We start from the raw sequence: 12,531 nt of genomic DNA, 5'->3' as shown, positions 1-12,531 counted from the left end.
CAATTAAAATCCCATATACTATTATATTTTGTATTAAAAAGTTAGATTTGGATAATGAGAACAATCTCAGTCAAGTCAAGAACAATGGCAATAACTTTGAGGTAAATAAAATTATAACTGCGAACGATAAGATCACGCGTGTCATATCGAAAGTTAACTTGGGTAAATACATTTTATTTTGAACAACCTTTTGCCCGCGACTTCGTTCGAGTGGAATAGTGACTTCCGGCAGATTTTTGGTTTGATCAATAGATGGCGCTATATGTCCGGATTAAATTTTATTTTTTTTTGTAATAAAAACTATCATATGTCCTTTCTCAAGTTCTAAACTATGTCTGTACCAAATTTCACACAAATCGGTTCAGTAGTTTAGGCGTGAAGAAAAGACTGGCAGACTGAGTTACTTTCACATTTCTAATGATCTTTAATCGTCCACTCTCAATATGGCTATCGGGTGCATCTTAATCTGTATATTTCTCAGCATCACGGTTCAGAATTACAGGTAAATAAAAACAACTCGACACGATTACAAAAATATAATTACATAATACGTATATGAATTGTACATTTAAGAACTAATCGAGCTCCGCTTGAGTTTCCAAAAGCAATTGCGCTAAGGAATGTCTGGCGCCCGCGTCTAAAGTACTGAATTCCTTATCGCGTAACGCTCGGGAGCACGTGCTGGCGCCTGCGGACGCACAGGCCCTAGGCCGCGGCGCCAGCACCAGCGCCGGGTCGGGGGCCCGCATCGCCCGCAGCGGGGCCCGCGCGAGCACATCCGCGGGGGCCGCATCAGTAGCTCCCCTCCACGTCGCGACGGCCGCGTCGTAGTCACTCCTGTACACGGAGAGTGTAAGCCGGGCGGCGAGGTTGAACCGGCCCGTGTTGACCTGCGGCTTGCCGCCGCCGGGCGCCACGAAGCGCGGGTGCGCGTATAGAGAGAAGCGAGCGAACCCGCCCGGCAGGTACCACTGCTCGCCTGATATCGTGTTCATGCGTACCTGTTCAAAAACGAATTATTAGAAAAATATATTTAAAGATTAGTTTGATGAGAGACTGACATTTGCTTCACTACATAGTATAAACTGTATAAAACAAAGTCGCTTTCTCTGTCCCTGTGTATATCCTTATGTATGCTTAAATCTTTAAAATTACGCAACGGATTTTGATGCGTTTTTTTAATTAGATAGAGTTATTGAAGAGGGGGGTTTATATTTTTTATAACATCAATTAAATAGTAAGTACACCTGTGCAGAGCCGGGACGGGTCACTTGCATTTTATAAAGAAGAACTTACCCTATTAAGAAAGTCCTGATTAAACTCAGCATGTGGTACCAGCAGCAGCATCAAGGCGTCTCTGGACACGTGCGTAGCTGCGGCTGCGAAGGCCCCGGCGCCCGAGTGTAACAGCCCCTCGTATTCAGGCAGGTCGGCCGACACGCCCGGCGCCCCGGCCGCCTCTAACACGTGTATCTGGGCGCCGGAGTGACGCTGACGAAGGGTCTCAGCTTCACCGCGGATGGGGTCGAACGGGGCTGTTTCATTTGCATTACCCATCAGTACCTGTGGTAGAAATAGAAAAAGTTTATTTGCAAATTATTAAGGTATAAAGATAGTTTAAAAACTAAAAAATACGCTTGTCATGTATTGTCATCAGAATTCAAAACGTGTGCAAAATTTCATGTTAATCGAATACTGGGAAGTGGATCAAATTAAGATTCCAAAATTTTCTTACATAGGTACACGATTAGTTACAAGTGAAGCTAATATAAGCGTGTTAAAAACAAGGTAATGATTATGAAGTTGAAAAGTTATTTATATAGAAAGTAACAAATTTGTTTTGTATAAACGCACAAATGATTAAATAAATAAAGCGTAAACGAGACCAATATTAAAATAAAATCTACTTTGTGGGTTTCTGATTTGACACTGGCCGATTATATAGCTAAATGGGTCCCTAATAGCTAAAGCTTTTCCGAAAAGAATAAGATATTTAAAGCCAAAAAAATATTTTTAGATAATAATTGTACACTATCCTTTTTCGCAAGATATATAGTCCTCCTTATCGATTTCGATAACGGCGACCCATGGTAAATTCACCTCCTAGCGTGAGCCCTGATGTGACTGGCTAAACCGAGCTTTGATTTGAAGACTCGGTCGCAATCGTTGCAGTATCGCAAGATATTTATGTACTGATACACAATAACAGATATTGAAGCATCTACTTACTATAACAAGAGCAGTATTCTTATCCTGCTCCAAGCAGACGGTTTCGTATCGCGACAGAAACGCCTTCAAGTCTGATAGCTGAGAGCGAACGGGAACTGGGAGCAACAACGTCACCCGCGCACTCTCTGTCACGTAGCGCACGGGCACTAGGCGAGCAGCACCTGACGTAAAACATATTGACATTAAGCTGATGAAGGGGCTTGTGTTCATCTCTGGCAGTTATTGTGATATATTTTTTAATATTCTGTTTAAATAAAAGAAGACGTGTCCAATATTTGCTCATTAAAATAATTATTTTTCTCATATAAGGAGATTCGCAAACTGAACAGGACATTTTAAAGTACAGTACACAAGCATTTGCGCTGACATACGTGCGCTCACTATTCTTTCGACACGACTGCAGAGAGATTAGGCGCAGGACCAACATTCACGTGCTCTCCTATGCGTGGGTAAATCAATCACCAACTTCTAGACTATGGGCTGCTTTGTCAAAGTTTATAAAACTCACAAAGCGGTGCGGCCTAATCCAGGAGTGGAACTCGAGACCTCGTGGACAGCACTTGCGCTGACAGCTAGAGGAACGAGGCAGTTCAGCAGACAACATACCTAGCGGCCGCAGCCCCCACGCGCGGACACTGCAGCACCAGCTGATGACAACATACCTAGCGGCCGGAGCACTTCCACGAGTCGTACGTGGCGGCCGGCGCGCAGCAGCAGGCGGTAGGCCAGCGCCCGCGCCGGCTCCCAGCGCAGCGCGCCCTCCACCAGCGCCACGCGCCCCGCGCCCGCCCAGCGCCGCAGCCCCCACGCGCGGACACTCTCCAGGACCAACTGAGGATAAACATGTGCTATTCATTATGTGTAAGTTTTCGTTTCAAAGACTGCAACAAAGCGAGACATGATAGCATTTAAAATCGACCACCGTGACTGGGAGAAGCTCGCGGAAAAACGTCCTGAATGGCGCAAACGTGTCGCAGAGGGTCGCAAATTTTGCGATGAAGCCTGGTTCGGAGTGCTTGCTGACAAGAGACAGAAAAGACATGAACATGGTTCGACACTAATGTCCAGTTACTTCTCTTGTCAAGCCTGTGGTAAGAAATGTCGCTCTCGTATCGGTCTGTTCAGTCACGAAAGGCATTGTATCACAGACACCACCACATAAATCGTTTGCAATAGACGAAAAGACGCTTATGATTCATTATGGTACCATAAGTGACATGTTGCCAACAGAATAGGTAACTTGCAGACATCAGCATTCGTCAGCAGCTCGTCGGTGGTCGGTCCGTGAACGGGTGATCATCTTATCATGAGAAAACTGGTGGATCGCGGTTGTCATTTGAACATCTTTGGCAGTCCTTAAGGATAGTTAGAAGCCGGGTCACTGAGGAGTTCAGATAGGTAGTCGCTCTATGTCAAACACTGGTGCTTTACTGCAACCAATTGGACTAGAAGCCGACCCCAACATAGTTTGGAAAAGGCTAGGAAAATGATGATAATGAGCGACATGTTCCTACAATTCATAAAACTAAAGCAGGTGTATTAAGTTATTACTTACATCTAGCGCCTCTCGATCAGCTCCAGTGATAAGCGCCACTTCATGATGGTCGTCCGGGAAGAATGCGTGCGTGGCGTTAAACGATATCCAGCGTAAGTGGTCGAACCTGACGTGAAACAGACCCATAAGAAATGAGAATCGACGAAGTGCTAGGCAGACTGGCTTGATATATCACTTGCATTTCCCTGAGACCCCCTAATGACATTTAAGCCAGAAATTTTCCCGCGTACTTCCCTCTTGTGTGCTTGCTTCTTATAATTTTCATCCTTCGCTTCTGCTTATCAAACTTTTTCAAACAAGACTGTCTCGAGACGTACTCCTTGGTAGGTGCCCTAGGCTTGATATGCTACAACTGATAACCGTGTCCTTAAATCGGACTTGCCTTTACTAACATACCTGGAGTCAGGAGTAGGCGGGGCCAATCCAGGATCCGCCCTCAAGCCTGACGGCCACGTGGCATTCCTATAGTGGGGAGGATGTTTCGCAGCTCCCTTCCACAGCTGCGCTCTCAGTCGCGTCACTTCAGCGCGGTCACGCTGCAAGTGCACTCGCGACACGTATGCGTGTAGCGTGTAGAATGTGTCCGCTCGAGTGACCGGGTACACGGTGACAGCGTCAGCTAGCTGTTCTGTTAGAGGGGGCGCCGTGTCTGAAGTGGGGGCGCGGACTGAGTAGTAGGTTTCGCCCTGGAAGAGGTAGAGTGTGGTTAGAACAGGTTGAAATAAAAATCATCAATATTAAGATTTCAAAGCAATACAAATTAGGTCAACAGATAACACTGACCATACTTCGAGCTAGAGAATACCTTCCATTTTGCAGATTTAAAACAAAGGACGTTCTCAGTTTGACCTCTATGTATGTATGTTTGTGCGCGATTAACTCGCGTTTGACGTATTGAGAAATCAGTGGGGTACATCTATGTTCAGCAGTGGACAATTTATGGCTACATTGTCCTACATTTTTGACTATTACAGTCTACTTTTGGGGCAGTCATCATGTACATACCTGAGCGACAGGGGAGCAAGCACGATGGGCAGCATGGAGCACACATCTGCCAATGTTCTCGTGGTGATGCGGCGAGTAGGAGTTGCGCACACACCAGTCTAGCTCTGCATGCACGGACCGGAGCACTGAGTTTGATATTAGTATTCCGCCCTCTGTGAAATGGAGGTCAAGTTATAGCTTGAAGTGCATAGTTAATATAATATGTACATATAAGTTGTTGGAAATTATTTGTCTGTCATAACATAACACTTTCCCTCATTAATAAACAGGGATGAAAGATACACCAAAGAATAAGAAATAAATAACCATACATTTCATTGCTTTAAGCTTTGATTTTAAAATCTTTTCTTAAACTTGCATGGTATGTATGTTAACTTAATGTTACTCAACTTTGAAGCAGAAAATATGTTTTTAAAAAAATATTGCTAAACATATGGGGTAACAACATTGATGTTTTTAGTCAAAAGGGTATATAATAAAGGGGATCTATATGAAAGGTTTTAGACTAGTATTATTGAATTGATACCTGTGTGCAGCCAGGAAGGATAGCTAGTAAGAGTTAAATCTTGTTTTAGTAAATGTTCATTATCTTATCATAAAGATCTACACAATAATGTAACATACACCAAAATCTTATCTTGGCAATAGTAAAGTAATTAAAATAATTTAAGGAACCACTTTAAGGAAGTTACTGTTATCAGTTAAGTATTTCTATTTGGATATTTTAAATATTTTGGAAACCAATCTACCTACATAATTTTCTGGTTGTATTACTGAACTAATATGGATGAAATTTTCTATGTAACTAGTAGAAAACCTTGACAGAACTTAGGACAGGTTTCATCTGAGTATAATCAGGGTAATTTTAAATTGCAATAAACACAAAATGAAGCATAATTACCTAAAGAACAATAATGGCTGTCGTCTTCAGCCACTGTCCCCATATAAATATCCTGGCTGACACTCAATTGTGACACCAACTCTGTCAGTCGCCGAGCATTTACAAATGCTGTATCTGACACCAAGAAGAAGAAATCATACTCCTCCAAATAATTATCAGCTAAATACTTGAGTGCGTGGAAAGGTTTCAGCATTTCTCTTGTGTCGGTAAAGCCTACAACATTTGCGAGGCCAGGTACGGAACTCATAGCGCTGGCTGTGATGAAGAACTTCAGGGCTGGCTGCAGTCTGGCTGTTGTGCGGTTAAGAGCTGCTATTTGGCTTTTCAGAGCTTCTTCTGAACTTAGCACTCCTGTTAGCAGGGACCCTGTTGAAAATAAATCAAGTTAATAATAATTTACTACTTGTAGAAATTGTTTCAAGTTATAAACTAACATTAACAGATGAAGTTAAGATTGTCTGATGGTACTGTACCTCGCATGCCAAGCTCAGTGCTGTAATATCTCGGCCGCTGTACGCTGCGACCACCAGCGCGGCCCGCAGGCCCCAACGGGCGCTCCTCTCGCTGCGGCTCAAAGTCATCAGGGACCGGGGCGGAATCTAACGCGGCCTCACACGCAGCCCCCGGGGCCTCATCCAGCGGAACCAACGCTAGAGACACCCATAGCCCCAACGCGAGGCCCACAAGAAAATACGAGTTGTGTTTCACTTGAGACACCACGTATCGAGACAGCATCGTGTCCGCGGTCGCTGACCTAACACTACACACTGATTTACTAACACTCTTCAATAAAAAACTTCGACTTGTATCGTCTACAATTACACGACGAACACTATTTTTCAATTAACTAAACTCGTCGATTATTATCTCCAATTTAGTCCGCTTAATCTCGAGGTCACGTTCGCAGCGTGAAGCACATTTTGTAGTTTTGAATTCCGATCAGATCATTGCAATTTTTAGATTGGATAAACTAAAATTTTAATTTACGTGACTTCAATGCAATGTTCAGAGTTTGCAGTTTTAGAAAACAACATTTTGCACATTGCGTATGAGACAGCAAATCGGATTTGGTAGTTGATAAATAACCATTTCATATGAACCATCGAATAATTTTAATCGAATACGAAAAATTATTGCGTTTTTCATATAGAAATTGTAATGAAATTTATTCAAATACTTTAAATCTCAGAACATAATAACTGTAAATAAATCCATGAATTTTGAGCTAGGCTTTAAAAATTGATGTTATCTTAGAGTAAGAACCTGGAACGCGGACACTGACCTCGATATCGTCGTTTTGACAGATCTGACATTGACAATAATTTGACACGGCCACGACTTTTGCACAGGTTAAAAAAATATTAATTTTGCAGATAATTTATTCATAAAATTATTATTCATAAACATTGCACTGCCACCGTTTAATAATTTTGCATGGGTATTCTTCTTTCTCCTGCCCTGTTCCCAAATATTACTTGGGAACAGGTATTCATGGTATTCATTCCATTGTTATGTTGAACAGAAGATATTTATTGAGTTAACAAATTTTGAACAAAGTTACAGATCCTCTACCAAAACCTACACTTTGAACATTATATTCTTCAGGCGCCCAGGTACGTCTATAGCGTCATAGTCTCGTCAAAATCCGCATGATCAGCGTAGGTAGGCCAAGCGCCGTGACGTGACGGGCGTCAATCGTGACCCCAGAGTCTAAGCAAGGGCTTGTATTAGTCGCAGTCGACTACCTCAGTCAGAGTGTAACAAAATGGTGCTCCTCGAAAGGCCACAAGGTATTTTTTTTACAAAAGGAAAAGTGTAAAAAATATAAATAGGTATGAAAAGATTAACTTGGATAAAATTTTAGATAGGGGTGTAGAACAACAAACAACAAGTGGACAGAGCCACGCTTAGGCTCTGGGCGGAGCCACGAAACACAACTAACTTATACATGGTTTTTACACAAAGCATTAAGCCCTTAAGTTCTTCCCCGTTTCCCGCGTTGTCAGCATTAATCGTCAAACTGTCAGTTAGTATGCACAGCACAGTTGAAACTGATATTAATTCGCGAATGCGCGGCACGTAGACTGGCGATCTCGTGAAATTACCGTGCGCAACTTGCCGCTGTTGGTATAGACAACATTTACGTTTACCTGTTTCCTTATTACATTAGAATTAAGAACGGAGGATCCCAAATATGTATAAAGAATGAGAGTGATCTATATAGAAACACTATGACAAAGTACTTATATAGGTACCTAGGTAAATAGATTGGTACCTACCTAATTGTTATTAAGGTAGGTGCGCTAGCCTGATCTTTGCTTAGGGATAAAAAAGTGTACCACAGCCCTCAGGGTCGTTCAATTGCCATATCTACGCATCTCTTCAATAGTCTTAAAGTTAGATCTTGTTACTTAACTAAACACCTAGCGCTCTGCCTAAAAACAAGTGAAAATAAGGGGACAATAGACAAGTAGAACACGCCTGACGCGTTAAGCCCGTCATTCTATATTATGTGCAAGAATTAATAAATAAATAGGTAAATAATCTTTCTCCAACATTTCATTGATCTCATAAGAATACCTCAATTTTAAAGTAGGTACTTTATATGTTCTACAAGCTTGACAAATGGTACTAGATAATTAGGTGCCTAGTACAATAAACATTTACTAGCAAAAACAACAAAAGGAACAAAGGATTTTGGTTAAGAGAGACTGATTTTGTATGAGCACGCCATCTGACAAAATGTCTGCGCAGGAGTGCATAAATGTCTTCCGCGTATTGTACTTACTTTGGAGACCAGAAACCTATCGACTGTTTGACGTATATGCAAGTTATTATGCAAATACATTGCATAAAATGTAGAGCCCCAAATATGATTGTGAATTAAACTGAACATTACTAGCCGTTTTCCCGCGGTTTCACCCGCGTCCCGTGGGAGCTACTGCCCGCACCGAGATAAAATATTAAATTATATTAAAACCCGGACATTTGGCGTAAATTGCATTTTTTTCCCCGGACGAGTCCGATTTTTTTTAAAACAAAACTAGACCTAATTTTTAATATTACCATATACTTAAATTCAATGAGGTGCTTCCTTACATGAAAAGTCACGGCCCTAGCTCATGTAGTACCTAGTATTAAAAGATTGTTACTTAATGTATTTCGAAAGTCATAAATAAGAATGCTCATATGGAAACTAGGAGTTACCTTCTTGTTAGTTAGCAATAGGACTTTAAAACGGCGCTACCTTTTTGATAGGTTAGTTAGACAAAAAAACACAAACAACTGCAAAGTGAAGTTGCCGCGAGCGTAGCGAGCGCGAAAATTTTTGAGTTTTGGGTCACTAAAGCACCTAAACTTGTATAATAAAAAAAATCCGCCAAGAGAAGAAGCCGCAAGCGAAGCGAGCGCAAAATTTTTTGAATATTGGGATATTAAAGTAGCTAAATGTAAAAAAATAGTGCCAAGAAAAGAAGCCGCGAGCGAAGCGAGCGCGAAAATTATTGAGTTTTGGGACACTTCGACTTCTGCAGTAAATGCTTGTCTATTTGTAATTTTACAAGGTTAAACTTCCATACAAGGCAAGCAATCTCATAATATGTATACTATGTTACAACTCGTAGTTGAAGGCGTCGGGTGAAGGCGAGGCAGGCTATGAATTGGCTTGGTTGGTGGATTTAACGATTGTTATTGAAAAACCTGTTTGACTTCTTATCCTCTCAAATCGAGTGATCATCCTCCGAAATCTGCTGGCCCTAGGAAAGTATGACTGGGTTATTCGCATACCCTGCACCATAGGTTAAGACGGCCCTGTGAAAAATGTTCGGGTTTTCCCCGGACACTTCTTGAAACCCCGCCCGGACGGCCTCCAAACGAGGACAGATCCGGGGAAACCCGGACGGATGGCAGCCCTAGTCCTACGTGAAAAGTATGTGTTGCGAGAGTAAGCTGGTGTTTTGATTTAGCTAATCGTTGTTTGAGGAGAAATGCTCAAGTTAAACAAATTAATAAAATTTTATTTTAAGAATCACAAAATTAACAAATATTAAAATGATCTGATGCTTGCGACTTTTCTTAAGACTAAAATCTTTAGTTAAAGCAGAATAATGGAATGAATGAGCAACGTCATTTTTGATCGAAAGAATAGCAAGGGCTGAAAGTCGAACTTGTGTCATCGAATTCCGTAAACATTTTTTAATAATGTTAAGCCTCAAAAACTGCTTTTTCTATATTATTATTCTATTATTCGAATTCTAAGGACTATTTCGGTAGTTTATTAATTGCAATTAAATTATTTTCTAATATACCTATGTATATTTCAGCACCGAGATAATCAGGGCCGTCTTTAGCTCATGTAGCGCCCGGGTGCAATCATGACCCAAGAGCCCCCTATGTATTGAAAGATTGTGACTTGAGTAATTCGAACGTCGTAAATAAGAAAGTTCATACGGAAACTAGGAGTAATTTTTTTGTTAATAAAAGGACTTAAAAGCGGCTCTACCTTCTAGGTCCGGCTAAAAAATGATGAAAAAAAAACAAAACAAGTGGAAAGTAAAGCACCCGCGAGCGTAGCGAGCGCAAAAAATTTGAGCTTTAGGTCACTAAAGTGCCTAAACTTGTGTAATAAGCAACAGTGCAAGGTGAAGTCGCGAGCGTAGCGAGCGCGAAAACTTTGAGTTTTGAAAGTCAAAACAAACAAATCGTTTCTAGGGAATAGTGTTCGGTTTTACAATAAGCTACCTAAATGTATAACAGACCTTACTGATAAAAAATTCAAGAATGTCGTCAAGTCTACTCTTATTAAGAGAGCATACTATAAAATCAAAGACTATATTGACGACAAGGATGTATGGCGTTAGTCCTACATTGCACAAGTGGCTTCCCTGGCGACTGGCAGGCTGTCTAGGAATATCTCTGTCCTCATTAATGTTCTTGCTCTTATCATGTTGTTATCATTATTATTTCTTTTTTCTTTTGCTTTATATAACTTGGTGTGTTTAATTTATTAACTTCTTAAAATAGTTTGTATAATAATTTTCTCTTATAACTTCCTAGTTCAACTTGCATTGTATAACTTTCTCAAAGTCAACCCAAAAAATATTGTAAACATTTCTTTTTCATGTTATTATCGTATGTATCAATACATACAAATTGTAACACTTATTATGTTTTTAAAAAGAGTAACCATGGAGTTTCTTGCCCGTTCTTCTCCATAGGAAGCTACTTTTGGAATGGGCAACTAGAAGCAAACTTATTTATAATTTTGACGTTCATAAGTGCTTGTAAAGGCCTACATGAAATAAATGATTTGATTTGATTTGATTTGATTTGAAAAAATGCAATTTTTTTTTTCTTGGATCAGATATATATTTTTTAATTATAATTTTTTTATATTAGTGTGGGTTGTAGCGCGAGCCCCTGTGCGATGGCACAGTTCGCACACCCCTAGGGTCGCCACTGAATGTAAGTATGGTTTATATGGTTATCATAACGGGATGACTCTGAATGCAAAACAAAAACCTTTATGTATAAGTGCATGCTAGCTTCTACCAACGGTTTCGCCCATGTCCCGTAGGAATGACTTCACGCACCTAATAAAAGACTATCTTATAATGAAAGAATTGTATAAATCGGGTCAGCAGTTAGAGTGTAACGCGCTTAAGCAAACAAACTCTTCGGCTTTATAATATTTGTAGGGATTCTTACCCAAAGAAGATAAAGATTGGTTTAAGTTGAATTAGCTTTTTGGCTTTTTCCTCGCAATAAAATGTTTACTTAGAACCTATGCTGGATAAAGTTCAGAGTTAATGTTACTGTAACAATGTAGGTAAATAATAGATACCTAATTAGCTTTCATCTTCATAGGTATTCAGTAACCATTAACCATTTAAGATATATGTTGTATTGTCCTATGAGTAAGTCCGGCCGTGTAACATACGACCTTTTTGTTCTGCCAACGTTGGAGTTCTTTATTAAAATCTGCGCATCCTATAACCGCACAGTAAAACATCTGTGCGCGCCGGTTAAGTTGGTTCAAACGACATTACGTACATGCGAGCATGTTGCGAACATCGATATATTTATTCCATTACTTAAATCTAACTTTAAGTGATTTTTTAAGAGAACTTCTCTTATTTATTTAAAAAATTCTTTAGTTAAGTTTGATCGCGTGTAACGTGTTGGTGCTAAGTTAAATTTTGTTTATGTGTGAAGCTTTGGACTATTATAAAAGTCCTGGATGTTTAAATGTGTCGTAAATAAGTTTTAAACAATTAAAAAACATGACAGTTAAGGTGCCGATGGGCGCGAGTCGCCTGCGCGCCTATGTACGCCAGACCCTTATGGTCATCTTAAGTAAGTACTTTTACCATTTAAGTAGTGCTTATGATAACTTAATTAAGCTGTTGATTATAATTGTATATAGTTAATAACGTTGCTAATATAGGAATAGGAGTTTGTCCCACGTTGAGAGTGCAGAAATACCGAGATGTGTATTTTAACCGTCCGGGACTGGAATTCGCAACATATACAACACGTAAAGTGAAGTTGCCGCGAGCGTAGCGAGCGCGAAAATTTTTGAGTTTTGGGTCACTAAAGCACCTAAACTTGTATAATAAAAAAATCCGCCAAGTGAAGAAGCCGTAAGCGAAGCGAGCGCAAAATTTTTTGAATATTGGGATATTAAAGTAGCTTAATGTAAAAAAAATAGTGCCAAGAAAAGAAGCCGCGAGCGAAGCGAGCGCGAAAATTATTGAGTTTTGGGACACTTCGACTTCTGCAGCAAATGCTTGTATATTTGTAATTTTACAAGTTTAAACTTCCATACAAGGCAAGCAATCTC

At 40.4% G+C, this 12,531-nt stretch overlaps 1 protein-coding gene across 1 annotated transcript; it reads right to left on the bottom strand.

The window, feature by feature from the left end:
* Positions 1 to 521: 521 nt before the first annotated feature.
* On the bottom strand, positions 522 to 6,717 carry Chpf (Chondroitin polymerizing factor). The gene is made up of 9 exons (XM_064041475.1): positions 6,164 to 6,717; positions 5,691 to 6,056; positions 4,790 to 4,941; positions 4,181 to 4,470; positions 3,785 to 3,890; positions 2,892 to 3,060; positions 2,230 to 2,390; positions 1,297 to 1,563; positions 522 to 1,001 (listed from the first exon to the last, which is right to left on the bottom strand). The coding sequence occupies exons 1-9, from the start codon at positions 6,423 to 6,425 to the stop codon at positions 576 to 578; spliced, it is 2,199 nt and encodes a 732-aa protein (XP_063897545.1). The 5' UTR covers positions 6,426 to 6,717; the 3' UTR covers positions 522 to 575.
* Between the last annotated feature and the right edge of the window lie 5,814 nt (positions 6,718 to 12,531).

Source organism: Helicoverpa armigera, chromosome 25 (genome assembly GCF_030705265.1).
Source record: "Helicoverpa armigera isolate CAAS_96S chromosome 25, ASM3070526v1, whole genome shotgun sequence".
NCBI classification, from domain to species: Eukaryota; Metazoa; Arthropoda; class Insecta; order Lepidoptera; family Noctuidae; genus Helicoverpa; species Helicoverpa armigera.
The sequence above is the reverse complement of the archived record's forward strand: the minus strand, read 5'-3'. Positions and strand labels throughout refer to the sequence as shown.

Excerpts from the sequence above, each read along its gene's own strand:
- Chpf (XM_064041475.1), bottom strand. The coding sequence starts at position 6,425 with ATGCTGTCTCGATACGTGGTGTCTCAAGTGAAACACAACTCGTATTTT. Across the intron at positions 3,061-3,784 it reads CTGATCGAGAGGCGCTAGAT|TTGGTCCTGGAGAGTGTCCG; the intron begins GTAAGTAATAAC and ends GTTTATCCTCAG. Across the intron at positions 1,002-1,296 it reads ATCAGGACTTTCTTAATAGG|GTACGCATGAACACGATATC; the intron begins GTAAGTTCTTCT and ends GTTTTTGAACAG.